The sequence below is a fragment of the Oryctolagus cuniculus genome, chromosome 9 (genome assembly GCF_964237555.1).
Source record: "Oryctolagus cuniculus chromosome 9, mOryCun1.1, whole genome shotgun sequence".
Classification (NCBI taxonomy): Eukaryota; Metazoa; Chordata; class Mammalia; order Lagomorpha; family Leporidae; genus Oryctolagus; species Oryctolagus cuniculus.
In genome coordinates, this window is record NC_091440.1 from 60,471,213 (window position 1) to 60,490,034 (window position 18,822).

General features: G+C 45.0%; 1 protein-coding gene across 8 annotated transcripts in view; it reads left to right on the plus strand.

Moving 5' to 3' along the window:
• The first annotated feature begins 2,833 nt into the window (after window positions 1-2,833).
• NAA16 (N-alpha-acetyltransferase 16, NatA auxiliary subunit) overlaps window positions 2,834-18,822 on the plus strand; it is an 85,838-nt gene continuing 69,849 nt past the window's right edge. For 3 of the 8 annotated variants that reach the window (XR_011378777.1, XM_002712969.5, XM_070048748.1), the window contains exons 1-5: window positions 2,847-3,155; window positions 6,949-7,033; window positions 9,192-9,296; window positions 11,266-11,423; window positions 15,003-15,137. Coding sequence is in view for 7 of the 8 variants with exons in the window: in XM_002712969.5 (XP_002713015.1) it covers window positions 3,102-3,155; window positions 6,949-7,033; window positions 9,192-9,296; window positions 11,266-11,423; window positions 15,003-15,137 (537 nt within the window). In the remaining variant the exon portion in view is untranslated. Of the gene's footprint in view, window positions 3,156-6,948; window positions 7,034-9,191; window positions 9,297-11,265; window positions 11,424-15,002; window positions 15,138-18,822 lie in introns of all 8 variants that reach the window. The other 5 variants (XM_008260015.4, XM_070048746.1, XM_017343502.3 and 2 more) reach the window with 5 other exon arrangements.

Sequence of the window (18,822 nt, forward strand, 5' to 3'; positions counted from 1 at the left end):
TAGATGAATTGGGAACCAAAGAATTTTCAGTCATGCCATACTGAGCAAAGAGTAGGTAGAGACTGAGGAAGTGGCTGGGTAGGAGGGTGATGTGAGCAGGGACTTTTGTGCACCTGCTTGGCTGTCTTGGTCAGGTACAGGTACAGCTTAGGGAAACTCACTAAGCGGCCCTCTTTGCTTACTTCCTCTCTAGCAGCCTGGGCAGCCTAGTTTCTGCAGAGAACACACAGAACCTTCTGGACTCTCATTTTTAATTACAGTCCTAACAGTCTCTTCCCTATTTTAAAAGACTCCTATGATAGATAGTTTCTTCCATCTCCAACCAACTCAGCCAAGAGGGAAGAAAAGTCAAATACATGCCAGCCCAGTTTTCGTTATAGCCCACTAACGGCCGTTACCCTATAGTCTCATAAATACGCACAAATGAAGATCCAGCATTTGTAAAAGTAAGTGTGCTGGCCGGCGCCGCGGCTCACTAGGCTAATCCTCCGCCTAGCGGCGCTGGCACACCGGATTCTAGTCCCGGTTGGGGCGCCGGATTCTGTCCCGGTTGCCCCTCTTCCAGGCCAGCTCTCTGCTATGGCCAGGGAGTGCAGTGGAGGATGGCCCAGGTGCTTGGGCCCTGCACCCCATGGGAGACCAGGAAAAGCACCTGGCTCCTGGCTCCTGCCATCAGGTCAGCGCGGTGCGCCCGCCGCAGCGCGCTGGCCGCGGCGGCCATTGGAGGGTGAACCAACGGCAAAGGAAGATCTTTCTCTCTGTCTCTCTCTCTCACTGTCCACTCTGCCTGTCAAAAAAAAAAAAAAAAAAAAAAAGTGTGCCTATGGGCACGTGTTGTGCTGCGGTGGGTTAAGCAGCTGTCAGACACCTGCATCCCATAGTGGGAGTTCCTATTCTGCTTCCAGTCTTGCTCCCCACAATGTGCCTGGGAAGCAAGTGCTTGGGTCCCTGCCACTCACAGGAGACACCAGGATGGAGTTCTTGGTTCCTGGCATCAGTTTGGCCTAGCTTCTTACATCCTTCTGGGGCGTGAACCAGCTGATGGAAAATCTCTGGTCTCTCTACAACACTCTGACCTCTGACATTCAAATAAGTAGATAAATCTCTAAAAAAAAAAGTGCCTAATATGAACATACTTAAAAAAATATTTATTTGATATGGGTGATCCTGTGCCTGGCTGGAGACTGCCTGCTTAGCCCATGCAGCAGACTAAGAGGGCATGGCACACCGTGCCTCCCGGAACCCTGGTGGAGGGGTTCAACACACTGAGCCACACTTGACCTGACTGCTGGCAGGCAGCTGGAGCCCCAAGCACATGTCCCGCCCCCCACCCCAATTCCTGTTGAAGGACCTTGTAATTGACAACTAGGTAAACAGCTCCCAGGTGTGGCCCAGACTCAGACCACCTGGTAGGCTACATGATCTTCAAGCTGATTGGAGAAGCATGTCGGCTTTATCCTATAGAATTAGTGCTACCCTGAACTAGCTATGCCTCCTTGCCTGCCCTTTAAAAGCCTGTGCCTGATCATAAATAAACAGACGTGTTCACCGAAACTGGACTCTGGTGCTTCTTGTCCAAGAACACCCTCACTCCACCATCCCGACAGTGTGGGCCTTGCAGAGTTACAGAGAGAGGGAGAGAGACAAAGAGAGGGCTTCCATCTGCTGGTTCACACCCCAAATGGCTCCAACTGCTAGGCTGGGGCCAGGAGCTTTATTTAGGTCTCCCACATGGCTACAGGGGCCCAAACACCTTGGCCACCCTTCGCGGCTTTTCCAGGCACATTATCAGGGACACGGATTGGAAACCGTGTAGTCAGAACTCCAACGATGCCCATATGCAATGAAGGTGCTGCAAGCGGTGGCGTCCTTACATGGTACTTGTCACTGAGGTACATACGTATCTTTTTTAAGAAAATTTATTTTCAAGGTTTTTATTTAATGAATACACATTTCATATGTACGGCTTTAGGAAATAGTGTTTCTTCCCCCCATTCCCACCCTCCCACACATCCCACCTCCTACTCCCTCTCCTATTCCATTTTTCATTAACATTCATTTTTAATTCACTTTATATAAAGAAGACCAACTCTACACTAAGCAGAGATTTCCACTGTTTGCACCCCCAAAGTATAAAATCCTATTTGAAGACAGGTGGTTACCGTTAATTTTCAAGTTCACCTCATTAAGGACAGAGGTCCAACATGGGGAGTAAGCGCACAGGGACGCCTGTTGTTGATTTAAAAATGGACACTCCGAAAGTATCTTTCTAGACTCTCACATCACTATCAGTACGTCTTCTAGTATTGTGGAAGGGGGCCCTGAACTGGAAGGTCCTGGGTTTGAATCCTGTTCCTCCCATTATTATATGGCTTGTGTGAGGTGGAACCACCTGAGAAGGAATAAGCTGACTTAGAGGATCGGCGGCCCCGTAAAGCCCTCATAATTCCCACGAAAAACGTTAAGGTGCGCCAAACTGCTGGGAGTCTTTTTTTCCCCGACATTTCTTTCACACGTGCTTTCGCATCAGGCCGGCTGGGCTGTGAAGACTTCTTTGTGGGAAAAGGAAGACGATAGCGTCCTACACCAAGAATCTGCTTCGTGGGAGCGCCCTTGGAGTTCCTGGGCGGAGAGCAACACCGAAAAAACGGACCTGGCAACCACAGCGCACAGCGCGCTACAATTCATGATCTGCAGCGCCGAGGGCCTGGCGACCGCGACCACGACCGCGACCGCAACCGCGACCGCGGCCCTCAGCAAGCTCCCACCGCTGCCCGCCACGCCCCCGCACCGCCACCGCGCGCCCACCCGCGGGGAGCCCCGCGCATGCGCCCTGTGTCCGGCCTGTGGAGGGGCGGGCCCTGGCTGCCATCTTGCCGCGCGCGCTCGCTCCAAAACGGGGTCGGAGCCAAAGCTTGTCCTGCTCACACCGCCTTCTCTTCCCTCTGTCAAGCCTGCCAAATAGCCCTGCCCTGGCTGGCCAGCCCCAACACTGGGCCAATGAACTAACCCACCCTTCCGCGCGCGGCCCGACCTTCGGCAGCGGCCCGTCCCGGTGCCGACGCCCGCGAAAAGGCGCAGCCTCCTCCCCACCGGCCGCGATGCCGAACGTGCAGCTGCCGCCCAAGGAGAGCAACCTCTTCAAACGCATCCTGGTGAGTGGCTGGAGGCTGGAGGCTGGAGGCCGCCGGTCGCGCGCGGCGGCGACGGCTGCAGGACCCGGCCTCTGCCTCGGTTCGCTGCTCCGCTCTTTGTTTACCACGGAGCCCGCGGGGACCCTTCTTCCCCGCCCCGGCCGCGCTCTTTCCAGAAACTTCACGGCGCCCTCCGCAGTGCCTGTCCTGAGCCAAGGCGCTGCGGCCGGGCAGTGGCTCCCTGCCCGCTGCGGCGCCGGGCTCGCCGCCTCGGCGCCCGGATCCTCCGCGATCTGCTTCTGTGGGCTCTCTGCCCCGGGCAGGGGGCTCTCCTGGGCTGCTTCGCAGGTATCCGAGTGCGCGGCCACCCCAGGAGCCCTCACAGCGGAAGCGATGCTGCGGGGCCGTGGAGGCCCCAGGCTCAATGCGGTTGCGGGAAAGCGACGCCGGCAGCTCGGGGAAGCCAGCCTGGCACTAGCTCCCCCAGGGAGAGCGAGCGTCTGCCTGTTGGAAAATGCACGGGTATTCAGAATTCCGTCTCGGGGAGGTGGCTCGGTGGCTTGACCTACGTTGTCACAGACTGCAGCACTGCTCGTGGCTTTGGACCCGCGCCTGCCGTGCCCTGAGCGGTTCAGGCTGGGCAGTGGTGGTCGCCACCGAGCTGCGAGGGCAGCTTTCCGTGGGTGGCAGCGCCAGGTGCCCTCGCGGCTGTCGGTGCTCCGTGCTTCCTGCCGCCTTGGCTTTTCTCGAGGCACACCGCAGTGTGTTGGACTGGCAGCTCTGCATCTGAGAAGGAGCAGTTAGACTTCAAGGGCAACTTTATACTGAGAGCCAGTTTCGCTGTATGACCGTTAGCAGTTGCGTGACTTAGGACTACTATAAACATAACCCCAGTTTTGTGTTAATTTTAAGTATTAAGTGTCGATGTCGGGTAGAAGTTCCTAGATGCTGTTCTGCTTCCGGCCCATTGACACTCCACACGTCATCTTCAGAATGTTGGAGACAGAGTAGATGGGATGAAGATGTTAAATCTTCATTTTTTATATGGTGTTTAATGTTGAGTGAATAATGAAAGACCACGTGTAAAAACAAAATACTTAAATGCTGATAATTAAAGCATTGTGACAGATTGCTTAACTTGGCTTTGGATATACCTTTTACATTTTTACTTTGATTTTTCTCATACATTTGTGTTTTACATAGTGTGGAATTGGGGATGTGAACCCTTGTTTTAGCCCCCCCTTCCCTTTTTTGGCTCCAGGGAATCGGAAACATCAATGGAAAACTATAAATTATAGGTTTCAGGATTAACCAAAACATGACTACACTTTTCTTCCTTTATGGCTATCCTCTACTTCTAATGTTGTATCAGTAACGTTAAAAACAAAACAAAACAAAAAAAACCCAGCTGCTTATTGCTCTCAAGTTTCAAAAAAGTTAAAGCTGTTGCTGAGGTATCTTTATCTCCAAATAAATTAGACAACACTAAGCATGTTCTTATGGATATGTAATGTTTATTGTAAGTCTGCATGAATTTAGCAGGGTGCTGCAAAACCGATTTTGGGGCTGGTGCGGTGACAGAGTTGGTAAAGCTGCTGTCTGCAGTGCCTGCATCCCATATGGGCACCAGTTCAAGTCCCAGCTGCTCCACTTCCGATCCAGCTCTCTGCTATGGCCTGGGAAAGCAGTAGAAGATAGCTCAAGTCCTTGGGCCCACGCACCCGTGTGGGAGACCCGGAGGAGGCTCCAGGCTTCGGATCAGCGCAGCTCTGGCCATTGTGGCTATCTGGGGAGTGGACCAGCAAATGGAGGACCTCTCTGCCTCTGGCACTCTGTAACTCTGCCTTTCAAATAAATAAATAAATAAATTTTTTTTTTTAAGTTTATGGGGAAAAAAATGAATGATTTTATCCTTCTGGAATCCATGTTTCCAGCACAGGAACTTTTGGTAGACACACTTAAAATTGTACCCAAACCATAGCAAGGGTGCTTGGAGTGAGATGAAGCATGCTTATGATCAGTGGCTGCAGAGGATGTGTTCATTTGCCTGGCTGGTGGCATTGTAGGAAGAGGTGTTACTTATGCTTATATTAGACTAATGATGGTTAGACCATGGTGTTTGGAGCCAGACTGGAGTTTGCAATTAAACTGGGCCGTTGTGTATATATATTTTTAAAGATTTATTTATTTACTTGAGAGGTGTAGTTACAGAAAGCGGTTCACTCCTCAAATGGTGCAGCCGGCCAGTGCTGGGCCAATCTGAAGCCAGGAACCAAGAGCTTCTTCTGATTGCAGGGGCCCAAGCTCTTGGGCCATCTTCTGCTTTCCCAGACCATCAGCAAGTAGCTGGATTGGAAATGGAGCAGCCAAGACTTGAGCACCCATGAGCGCCCATGTGGGATCCCAGCGCAGCAGGCAGATGCTTAACCCACTATGCCACAGTGCAGGCTTATAGGGGTTTCTTTGAAAAAATTATTTTTTAATGGAAAGGTAGAGAAAGATTTTTCGTAAGCTGCTTCACTCCCCAGATGTCTAAAACAGTGGGTTTGGACCAGGCTGAAGCCAGGAACTTAATTCCAGTTGAGTGGCAGGGACCCAAGTACTTGAACCATTACTTGCTGCCTGCAGTGTGCTTTAGTAGGAAGCTGGGTTGGAAGTGAACTCAGGCACTCCAGTACAGGATGTGGGATGTGGGATGTGAGATGCGAGTGTTCTAATCAGGGTCTTCACTGCTATGCCAAATGCCCACTCTATCAAGATTTTTCAACTCTTGAGTATCAGTTTCTGCATCAGTGCAGTAGAGGTAATCACACCTACCATAAGGAATTGTTATAAGCATTACAATAAGATAAAACAAGTTTTGTACAGACATAAGTTAAGTCATTGCCTAAGAAGTAGTAGTATTTTTATGTGGGAGACAATTCTTAACAGTGAAGGAGTCTTATGGTTCTCTGTTGGAGTCCACCAATGTTCATTTTTAATATGCTTTGTATGAGTCTATTTTTCAAAGTTTTTATTAGAGTAGAGAGACTGAGAGACAGAGATCTATCAGTTAGGTGTATTCCTACAACAGCCATGGCTGGGCCAAGCTGAAACCTGGAGACTGCAATTCAATCCAAGTCTCCCATGTAAAAATTTTTATGTGCTTTATTTTCATTCTTGCAGAGGCAAAGATTTACAATTTTTAGTATTCTTCTGTTATTATATATATTTTTGCTTTTGAATGCTGAATTCTGTCAGTTTTAGTTGACAATTAAATTCTCTGGTTATTTTTTTATTTTTTTAAATATCTTTTTTTCCTTTTCAGTGATTTATTTATTTTATTTGAAGTTGGAGTTACACAGAGAAGGAGAGGCAGAGAGAGAGCGAGGTCTTCTATCCACTGGTTCACTCCCCAATTGGCCGCCAAAGGCTGGATCTGCACCCATCCGAAGCCAGGAGCTTCCTCCAGGTCTCCCATGTGGGTGCAAGGGCCCAAGGACTTGGGCCATCTTGTACTGCTTTCCCAGGCCATAGCAGAGAGCTGGATTGGAAGTAGAGCAGCTGGGTTTCGAACTGGCGCCCATATGGGATGCCGGCACTGCAGGCAGCGGCTTTACCCCCTGTGCCACAGTGCAAGCCCCTCCCTGTTTATTAAATGTCTTTTTGTTTTTAAATCTATGAAAGTAAAAATACTGATCCTAGAACAATTTGTCAAGGCATAATTTTTCCATTATATAAATTATAGATCTGTGTACAATTTGAATAATTCAATGAAAAGTTATCCCACTGTCTATTCATTTTATGAACTAACGTACGTTCTATTTTCTTACAGAAATGTTACGAACAGAAGCAGTACAAAAACGGCCTCAAGTTTTGCAAGATGATTCTTTCGAATCCAAAATTTGCTGAACATGGAGGTATTGTCTTCTGTGAGAGATTGTTTTGGGGATATCTAATTTTAGAATTCTTTTTTAATTTTTAAAAAAATGTATTTATTTGAAAGGCAGAGTTAAAGAGAGGAAGAATCAGAGAGAGATTCTACATGCTTGTTCACTTCCCAAATGGCCACAACGGCTGGAGCTGGGCCAGTTCTGAAGCCAGGAGCTTCTTCCAGGTCTGCCATGTGGGTGCAGGGGCCCAAGCACTTGAGCCATCCTCTGCTGCTTTCCCAGGCATATTAGCAGGGAGCTGGATTAGAAGTAGAGCAACCATATGAGGTGCCTGTGCTACAGGCAGCGGCTTTACCCACTATGCCATAATGATGGCCCCCAGACAATTCAGACAATTCTTAACAGTGAAAGAATCTTATGGTTCTCCGTTACAGTCCACCAATGTACAGCATTTTTAGTATGCTTTGTATGAGTCTATTTTTCAAAGTTTTTATTTGAGTAGAGAGACTGAGAGACAGAGATCTATCAGTTAGGTGTATTCCTACAACAGCGCCATGGCTGGGCCAAGCTAAAACCTGGAGACTGCAACTCAATCCAAGTCTCCCATGTAGTTGGCAGGCCCCAAGTATTTGAGCCTCACTTCTAGAGTGTACATTATCAGGAAGCAGGAATTGAAAGTGGAGCTGGTACTTGAACCCAGACACTGATATGGGATGCAAGGTTCCAAATGGTGGCTTCAACTGCTGTGCCAAATGCTCACCCCCATATGAGCCTTATCTTAGGTGTTTTAAAATCATGCTTAGGATTACGCATGGCTTGTTTGCTTTTAAAAGGTGGTAAGTGGTTGATTGATACATTGGGGAAATATTGGGTATATATAAGTATTTTTATACATCTGATTTCCTCCCTCTGTAGAATTTAAGTTTATACCTTGATTTCCTGTATGTGAAATTTGGGCCATATTTACAATATAGAAATAGTATGAGATTACTTAGCTTAAGTAAAATCAATTGGAATAAACCTGCTGCCCAAAATGAAGTCTGTTCCAATATTGAATAAGGTGATTTTAAAATTATGTGTATCTCTTTGTTAAGGTAGTTTTTTTAAAGATTTATTTATATTTGAAAGTCAGAGTTACACAGAGATAGAAGGGGAGGCAGAGAGAGAGAGAGAGAGAGAGAGAGAGAGAGAGAGGGAGAGGGAGAGAGAGAGAGAGAGAGAGAGAGAGAGAGAGAGCTTCCATCTGCTGGTTCACTCCCCAACTGGCCGCAACAGTTGGATGCATGCTGATCCAAAGCCAGGAGCTAGGAACTTCTTCCAGGTCTGCCACGCGGGTGCAGAGTCTCAAGGACTTGGGCCATCTTCTGCTGCTTTCCCAGGCCATAGCAGCGAGCTGGATCGGAAGTGGAGCAGCTGGGTCTCAAATTAGCACCCGGGTCTCGACTTAGCACCCATACAGGATGCTGGCACTGCAGTCGGTGGCTTAACTCACGATGCCACAGCACTGGCCCCTGTTATCTTTTTTTAAAGATTTATTTATTTTGGAAAGTCCAAGAGAGTCTTCCATCCCCTGATTCATTCCCTAAATGACTGCAAAAACAGAGCTGGTCTAGGCCAAAGCCAGGTGCTGGAACTCCATCCAGGTCTTCCACTTGGGTGGCAGGGGCCAAAATAGTTGGACCATCTTTGCTGCTTTCCTAGGCACATTAGCAGTGAGCTGGCTCAGAAGCAGAACAGGCAGTACTCCAGACTGCTGTGCCACAACCCCAGCCCCAGATTGACTGTTTTTGTGGGCTGTAAATAAGGTGATGACCGATTAGAATCATCTCAAGTGAAAGCTATGGACTGCTGCAGTAGATTTGGTTCAATGGGACTCACTTCCTACTGGCATTTTATTTTTCTTCAGTCGATAATAGCAATGTCCTTTGTAGTCTAAAGAGCAGAAATCATTTTAGCAATTCTGTCCTGCCTTAAGGAATTTCAGAAAAGGACTTTGGTTAAGTGTTAAGCAAATAACTAAAATGTAGTTTTACATTTTTGTACTTGGAGAGCAGTTCTAATTATGAACTTATAATAATTATGCATTGGAATAGTAGTAATCCTTCAGATCTCAAATATTGAAAAAGTGTTAAGAAAAGTAATTTGAGTTTTTTATGTGTAAATAAAGGCCAAAATTCTGTTTCAGAGACTTTGGCTATGAAAGGATTAACATTGAACTGTTTAGGAAAAAAAGAAGAAGCATATGAATTTGTTCGTAAAGGACTTCGTAATGACGTGAAGAGTCATGTGTGTATCCTTTTGCAGTAAATGTTTAATTTCATTTATATTTCCATTCATTAGTTTTTCTTCCTAGTTCAAACTGAAAACCTTTTCACTATGAAAAATTTCCAATGTATATAGAAGAGAGTGCAGACTCACCCTGTGAGGCCCGCACTGCCAGGATGGTGGGGCAATGGCGTTCTTCGACAAGAAGCATGGGAGACCAGTTTCAGTGAGCGTGTCTGTTTATTAACAATCAAGCACACCTTTTAAAGGGCAGGCAGAAGGGGCATAGCTAGTTCAGGGGAACCCTAATTCTATAGGATAAAGCCGATATTGGTGCCCCTATGCTTCTCCAATCAGCTTGAAGGGCCTATAGCCTTCCAGGTGATCCTTATGGGTCTGGGCCATACCTGGGAGCTGTTTACCTGATTGGCAATTACAAGACCCTTCAATGGCGTGGTGGTGGGAGAAATACGCCCAGGGTTCCTGCCACCTGCCAACAGTCAGGTCGTGGGTCCTTCCCAGGAGTCATAGTGTGCCATGCCCTCTTTTTTTTTTTGACAGGAAGAGTTAGAGAGACAGAGAGAAAGGTCTTCCTTCTGTTGGTTCACCCCCCAAATGGCCGCTACGGCTGCACCAATTCGAAGCCAGGAGTCAGGTGCTTCCTCCTGGTCTTCCATGTGGGTGCAGGGCCTAAGCACTTGGGCCATCCTTCACTGCCTTCCCGGGCCACAGCATAGAGCTGGACTGGAAGAGGAGCAACTAGGACAGAATCCGGCGCCCCAACTGGGACTAGAATCCAAGGTGCTGGTGCCGCAGGTGGAGGATTAGCCAAGTGAGCCGTGGCGCCGGCCAGCCATGCCCTCTTAACCTCCTGCATGGGCTAGGCAGGCAGTCTCTGGCCAGGCACAGGATCAGCCACAAGAGAGTTTTATGAACTCTGTGTACCCATTACTATAAAATGTGTGTATTTGTTACATTTGTGTTTACTGTTAGAGAAAAGTTACCTTGGTTACTATTTCCTATTTTAAATAATGACTTTTAGTTATTTACCTAAAATTTATATTGCTTAAACTTTTTGTAGAAACGTAAAAGAAAAACTTAAAAGCAACTTATTTTGAAATTTTATTTGGTATTAAGTATATTCTATTCATTCTTCAGCTTGGTTTCTTTTAATACAGGGATGTAGTTATTACTTCAGTGGATTTTTAAAATTGAGTGTTTCTTTGGCTAGTATCCTAGTTAGTAAAAAAAAAGAACAAAAAAACTTGAAGACTGCATCCCTGAAATTGATTTTCATTTTTGTCTGTGTTCACAACCTTTCCACATACTACCCTAATCTTTTTATATATTTAATTCATGTAACCATAAAATAGTATTAAACACGAATAGTCTTAGCAGTGTTTTCTCACACTTAGCTTAGTGTTCTCAAAATACTAAGTACTTATTTCTTTATCCCAGTGCTTATCCTAGAGTGAAGAAAGGGGGCATGTAAGTATGATAGTTTTAATTTTTGTAGTCTTTAATATCACTAGTGAATTAAAGGATAGTTATTTGTAGTTTCAGAATTGGTTGAATGTAAACTTATTTTAAAAGATGGTTGCAATTTTTGTATAGTGTTTCAGTATATAGAGATGAAGTACAGTGAATGTTGAAATTGCTGGAGTAGAAAAGTAAGGGGATAGAGGGCAGAAAACATGCAGAATGTTTTCAAGAATTTTTTAAGTTTATTTTAAAAAAGGAAAATTTCAAACACATACAGAAGTAGAGAGAGTAGAATAATGAACCCATGTGCCCATTACTTCAGCTTTAAAAATTTAACAGTTGTCAATCAAGTTTAATCTGGTTTCATCTTTAACCACCTCTCATTGTGCTTTTCCTTCTTGCCTCAGATCCTTCTGAAACAAATCCCAGGCTAAATACCATTGTATTAATTTTTTTTATAACAGTATAGTATATTGTAGTGTCTGTGAATATCTCTTTCCTTAACTTAATAGGTTGGCATGTATATGGGCTCCTTCAGCGTTCTGATAAGAAATATGATGAAGCTATTAAGTGTTACCGAAATGCCCTCAAATTAGATAAAGATAATCTGCAAATTTTGAGGGATCTCTCTCTGTTGCAGATCCAAATGAGAGACCTAGAAGGTTACCGAGTAAGTACTTTAGTCTTAAATATACCTGCTTTTATAATAGATATTATTTAAAACTGTGTGTAAACTTAACCGAAGGCCTTTTAGTTGATTTTTCATTATAGATCTTTCATTATAGAAAGGGAAGGTCACTTGGGAGCTTTCCCGTCAATACTGTTCTGTAACTTCTTCCAAGGAATCTTTACAAAGTTTGTGAATCAGTCTTTCTGTGGTTGGGCCACTTCAGACTTCTGTCTCCCATGCTCTGCTGTGCGTCCCCATGTGCTTGGTCTGCTTAGTAGCCTAGAATTGGTATGTACACAATGGAATTCTTTGATTCTTACATGAAGAAACCACCAACTCCTAGGAGTTCTCTTTACATAAATCCTTCACTTAAAAAAAAAAAAATTGTTGGCCGGCGCCGCGGCTCACTAGGCTAATCCTCCGCCTTGCGGCGCCGGCACACCGGGTTCTAGTCCTGGTTGGGGCGCCGGATTCTGTCCCGGTTGCCCCTCTTCCAGGCCAGCTCTCTGCTGTGGCCAGGGAGTGCAGTGGAGGATGGCCCAGGTGCTTGGGCCCTGCACCCCATGGGAGACCAGGAAAAGCACCTGGCTCCTGGCTCCTGCCATCAGATCAGCGCGGTGCGCCGGCCACAGCGCGCTGGCCGCGGCTGCCATTGGAGGGTGAACCAACGGCAAAGGAAGACCTTTCTCTCTGTCTCTCTCTCTCACTGTCCACTCTGCCTGTTTAAAAAAAAAAAAAAAAAAAAAAAAAACTGTTTGAAAGAATGACATAGAGTGAGGGAGAGACAGATCTTCCATCTGCTTGTTCACTTTTCAAATGGCTGGTCAGGGCTGGGCCAGGCAGGAACCAAGAACTGCATCCAGGCCAAAGCTGGAAGCCAGAAACTCAGTTTGAATCTTAAAAATTTGAGTCATCATGAGTTCCCTCCCAGAGTGCTGCATTGTTAGAGGAAGCTGGAACCAAGAGTGGAGCTGGGGCTTGAAACCAGGCACTCCCATATGGGATGTGGATGTCTTAACCACTCAGCCAAATACCTACTCCCTTTACTTCTGTCTTTCTCTTCTACTGTCATGTGAATCCTTATTCCCCACTCTAGATTTTTGCTGTAGCTACAAGGGTTGTGCTGAACTAGTAACAGCTGTGGTAGTTTTTCTTCAGCTATGCCTACCAGCATGAGTGTGGTAGCAGAGTTAAATATAGGAATGAGGCATATAAATTAAGAACATTGAAAAGACAGTGATTCCTAAGCTGGATTGTAAAATAAATGAAGTTGGAAGAGCTGGTGGTGAGGGACCAGTGTTGTGGTGCAGCGGGTTAAGCCACTGCTTGCAATGCCAGCATCCCATATCAGGGTGCTATTTTGAGTCCTGGCTGCTGTGCTTCCTTCCAGCTTCTTGCTAATAGCCTGAGAAGGCAGCAGCAGATGATTCAAATACTTGGGTTCCTACCACCCATCTGGGAGACCAGGATTATTTTCCTGGCTCCTGGCTTTGGCCTGACATGACTCTTGTGGCCTTTGGAGAGTGAACCCGGTGGAAGATCTTTTTCTCTCCCTTTTTGTCTCTTTGTGCTGCTCTATGTTTCACATAAATAAATCTTTTTTAAAAAAAAGCTGCTGGTGAACATGAAAGACTGAAGGAACTAGAGGTATGTAGGTGACATAAAGAACAAGGGTAGGAGTGTCACTGAGCGAGAGTGTGCAGCATAGGAACCATGGTTAGAGAGAGAGAACTGAGGCTGTGATTTCTGGGTGGCAGTGAAGTCTGGGATGTCGCTGTGGGAATGGGTCTCTGAAGCAGGTGCAGGAGAATATCATTAAGGAGGAAATCATGGAACTAAGAAGATAGGTCATTGGATAGTTGATCCACATGTGTTTTATTTGCCCAGGAAATGGCAGGATTTGTTGGAGAGAAGAAAATTAACTCAGGCTTTTTTTCCTCCTGTCTTTTTTGTGAGACAGTGCTTCCACTTACTGGTTCACTCCCCAGATACCTCAGCTGGTGCTGAGAAGAGGCGGAAGCTGGGAGCTGGGAACTCAATCAGTGTCTTAAATGAGTGGCAGGGATCCTATTACTGGAGCATCGCCCTTGCTTTCCAGGCTCTGCATAGGCTGGAACTAGAGGCTGGTTTTGAACCCAGGCACTCTGATACGGGATGTGGGTATCTTAATCACTTGGTCAAATGCCTGTCTCCAAAGTTACCACTGTAAAAAGTATTCGGAGAGGATCCCTATGACACAGTGTTGGATGGTCTCAATCCATACCCATTCTAACCATCTACAACAGAGTCATTGAAGTTAAACACTAGACTTTCCAGACTCCTTCAACCATTTAAATATTGGCATTTGCACAAAACTTGGAAAAAGGAATAAGTGAGTTATGAGAGGTGGGATTTCTGAGGAAGAGATCTTGCTTCTTCTGGGGCAACCATGATGGAATTGTTCCTAATGTTCTGGTTGAACTGTGTCACAATGACAGTGTTGTAAGCCTGCTAGAAGGCCAGTCAGGTTTTAGAGTGGTTTTTTTTTTTTTTTTTTTTTTCTGGCTGTGTCCGTCTGTCTTGGAGACCAGCTGCAACAATGTACATACATTGTAATTTCATATAATTTTATTGACAAAAATCTTGTGTTATAAAAGTTATCTTTTTTGTTTTGTTTTGACAGGCAGAGTGGACAGTGAGAGAGAGAGACAGAGAGAAAGGTCTTCCTTTTGCCTCCAGTGGTTCACCCTCCAATGGCTGCCGCGGCCGGTGCGCTGTGGCTGGCGCACCTCGCTGATCCGAAGGCAGGAGCCAGGTGCTTCTCCTGGTCTCCCATGGGGTGCAGGGCCCAAGCACTTGGGCCATCCTCCACTGCACTCCCGGGCCATAGAGAGAGCTGGCCTGGAAGAGGGGCAACCGGGACAGAACCCGGCGCCCCGACCGGGACTAGAACCCGGTGTGCCGGCGCCACAAGGTGGAGGATTAGCCTAGTGAGCCGTGGCGCCGGCTTATAAAAGTTATCTTAATCTGTCTTGTGAAGTTATCAAAAGAAATTCTTATTTATGTAAAGGTAATTTTATAAGGCAGCCCAAAGGCATAGACCTCAAAGACAAGTTTTCAGAGACATTCTTAAAGGGTATTCTAGAATTAAATTGTAGAACTTAAGTAGTTTAGATAATATACATAAAAAATGTTTCTATGATTTCAAGATCAATGTTTTTGATTAAAGTCATTAGGTGTTAAAGATATTATTTTTGTTTTTTCCCTCCAAAGATTGGTTTATTTATTTGAAAGAGTTACAGAGGGAAAGAGGATGAATGGAGATTTTCCAGTGGCTGGGACTGGGCCAAGCCAAACCCAGGTGCTTCTTCCAGGCCTCCCATGTGGGTGCAGGGGCCCAAGCACTTTGGCCATCCTTTGATGCTTTCCCAGGCACGTTAATAGGGTGTTGGATCAGGAGCAGAGCAGATGGGATATTGGTGCTGCAGACAGCTTCTTAATGTGCTATGTCACAGGGCTGGCCCCAAAGATACTATTTTCTTAAAAGTGAAATAAAAAATTTTAGAGAACGTTTTAAAAACTTTAAATTTTTTTTTAAAGGAGACAAGATACCAGCTTCTTCAGTTGCGCCCGACACAACGTGCTTCCTGGGTTGGATATGCTATTGCATACCATTTACTGAAAGATTATGATATGGCACTAAAACTACTGGAAGAATTTAGACAAACTCAACAAGTAAGAACTTTAACATTTTCTACCTTCACAAACTAAAATAGTTGACTTCTAAACCTCTCCATAATTGAATCATTGTCTTTGAAACTTATGGAAAAATTTGGAAGATTCTTAAATAATTGGAAAAAATAAAAGTGAAAATTCTTAATCCAAACAAATAATATAAAGAATTTTATATGCTATAATTTCAACAGTATTCAAATGGTTAAAGAAAATGCAAAAATGAAAATGCATTTGGAGTTGTGAGGATTGTTTCTCTGAAATATATTTGCATTTCATATAGCTGTGAGGGGGCTTCAGTATTCATGGACCCGTGATAGAAAGGTGGTATTAAAAGGTAATAGGAGTGTTCCATGGCTTTTTGAAGTTCTCTAATGCATTTCAATATATATTCATATATAAAGCAAAGGTACAAAAGCATACTTATGTATGACCAGAGGAGGGTGTTAACATTTTTTATAGTTGCTACAGATTTTAATTATTTTAGTTGTTTATTTGAGAGGCAGATAGAGAAACAGGGTCTCTTTCTCTGTCCTATCTACTGATTGGCTCCCTTCTCCCCCAGAATGCCGTGATGGCTGGGGCTGATACAGAGCTGAAGCCACGGTTGGGATCTGGGTACTCATTCCAAGTACATGGCAGGAACCCAATCACTTGAGCCATCACCACTGCCTCCCAGGTTCTGAATTAGCAGGAAGCTGGACTTGGGAGCTAGAACTATCTCTTGTCATCCCAACATGGATTAGGCATCTTGACTTATGTCTTACAAACCCCTGCCCCCAGGTTTTGTTTTATTTTTTAAAAAATAACATGTTAGAAAAATAGCTGAAGTCCATCTCCAGATGCCTCCCTGAGGTAGCTACTATTCTGAAATTGATCTAGGTAGATCATTCCTGGTTATGTTGACATTGGGTATTAATCTATTAAGGATTGACTATCTTTCTGTGTGTAAAAAATTACATGAATGTTGCAGGTCTTTTAAGTGAATATTTTTGAAATTTATTCATGTGAGACTATTCATTTTCACTGCCGTTTATTCATCCTACTTCATCTCTTAAAAATGTGACAGCTAATATTCTTGTCTGCTGTTTCATTGGCCTCACTTGTCAGTTTGTCTTAAGAGTATGTCTAAAACTGGAGCTGAAGATTTGTACCACTGTGCATGTTGTCAGCTTTACTAGATCTTTTAGTTTTGTTCTCTGCATTGTGCTGATATATGCCCAGCAGCAGGGTTTTATAGTTCTTGTTTCTTGAATTCTTGCTGACACTTGATGTCTACTCTGTTAGTTTTTATCAGTGTTCTGAGAGTTTAGTTATTTTCTATTTGTTATTTCCTTGATTACTAGTGAGGTGAAGGGATATGAAAAAAGGTGTATTAATCTTCTGAAGTTTTTTATTTTGGTTATCAGGGTAATACTGGACTCATGGGATAAGATGGGAAGTGTTCCCTCATCTTTTGGAAAAAACTGTGAAGTAATGAGTAATGTTAATTCTTTTTTTTTTTTTTTTTTTTTTGACAGGAAGAGTGGACAGTGAGAGAGAGAGAGAGAGAGAGAAAGGTATTCCTTTTTGCCGTTGGTTCACCCTCCAATGGCCGCCACTGCCGGCGTGCTGTGGCTGGCGCACTGCGCCGATCCGAAGGCAGGAGCCAGGTGCTTCTCCTGGTCTCCCATGGGGTGCAGGGCCCAAGGACTTGGGCCATCCTCCACTGCACTCCCTGGCCACAGCCGAGAGCTGGCCTGGATGAGGGGCAACCGGGACAGAATCCGGCGCCCCGACCGGGACTAGAACCCGGTGTGCCGGCGCCGCTAGGCAGAGGATTAGCCTAGTGAGCCACGGCGCCGGCTAATGTTAATTCTTACATAAACATTTGGTAGAATTTACCTCTTGTGCAATATGTTCTTGGCTTTTTTTTTTAATGGGAAATTTATTGATTTCTAATATATTCTCTTCTTGCTGTAGGTCTATTTAGATTTTCTTTTTTTAAAGCCAATTTTAGTAGCTTTTGTTTTTCTAAGAATTAGCCCACTTCTTCTAGGTTTTGTGATTTGTTGCCATATAATTTTTCATAATATTTCCATAAAGTCCTTTTTATTTCTATGAAGTTTGTGGTAATGTTCCTTCTTTCATTCCTGATTTTACACTTGATCTTAGCCAGAAGACCCAGAAGCGATCATTCCTGATTTTAATACTTACTGTCCTCTATTTTTCTTAGTCATTTTAGCTAAGGTTTGTCAGTTTTGTTGACCTTGTCAAAGAACCAACTTGTAGTTTGGTTAATTTTCTCTGTGGGTGTTCTGGGGATGCCTTCAGCATTCAGCCAGGGAGTTTACAGCTCTGCCCTTGCTTTTACTTCCTGCTTGTGCAGTCTCAGGGTCAGCCAGAAGTGAGCACATAGGGCCGCTTCAGTTTTATTTTTTTCTAAAGATTTATTATTTATTTGAAAGGCAGACTTACAGGGAGGTAGAGACAAAGGTCTTCTATCCGGTGGTTCACTCCCCAGCTGATGCAGAGCTGTGCCGATTCGAAGACTGGAGCCTGGAGCTTCTTCTGGGTCTCCTATGTGGGTGCAGGGGCCCAAGGACTTGGGCCATCTTCCACTGTTTTCATGCCATTAGCAGGGAGCTTGATCAAATGTGGAGCAGCTGGGACTTGAACCAGCGTCCATGTGGAATGCTGGCATTGCAAGTAGTGGCTTTACCCACTACGCCACAGTGCCGGCCCCCTCCTCAGATCTTTCTAGAGCATGTACATAGCCCTCTGCATTTGTTTGGCTTTATGGATTCTGAGGATAAAGCCCATGTGGATACATCATTTCCCAGTTTTTCCTTTAAGCTTTTTGACTAGTCTGTTTTGTGCTGTGTTTTCCATTGCTTCAGTCACTGTAAAGGTACGTAATTGTTTTCAACAAATACTCCATATGCCCTTCTGTTACTGGGAGTTTATTAATAAATTTGCAGTATTAATAAGCCTGTGGGTTCTTGCCATGAATTCAGAGAAGAATTCTGAATACTGGCATAAATGAATGAGGCAGCATGATAACTTTTTAAACTTTTTATTCATTGAGAGAAATGCATAGGAGAGTGAGGGCTCTATCTAAAAAAGAGAGGGAAATCTGGATTCTTAGCATCAGGAGCCAGCCATGTGGAGGGGCATGCAAGCCAGGAATAATGGAGCCGGTGGCCTGAAGGCCACGGGTCCCAGAGGTGAAGGGCAGCAAGGGAGAATAAAGGGAAAGGGGAAGAAAGGGGAAAAGGCTGGGCCCAGGCCTTTAATCCACTTACAAAGGGGAATGGTTAATTAGCCTGATTGGCAGGTGGGCACACAGTTGTGGTCAGGTAGGGAGATGAGGTCGCACGGGACGTGGTGAAGGCGTGGTCTTCCAGCTTACAAACCTGATCAATTTTATCCTATATGCCTGCCTACAACACTTCCTTTAAATGCCCCCAGAAGGCTTTTTCCTCTGAGTTAGCTTTATGTGTGGTCTTCCTGGGAACTACCAGATCTGTCAGTTAATTACAATTCTTGGGGAATGAGGCTCTGAAAGTCTGTTTGTTTTGTTCTTTTTGGTAGCTGCCAAGCTGATCCAGGAGTTCAAGCTGGTATTTCAAGGCTTTCTGAGGCTGGAAGACATAGATAGGACTAGGGCAGATTAAAATGCTTTCAAAGTTCACTTTTCTTGCTGAGT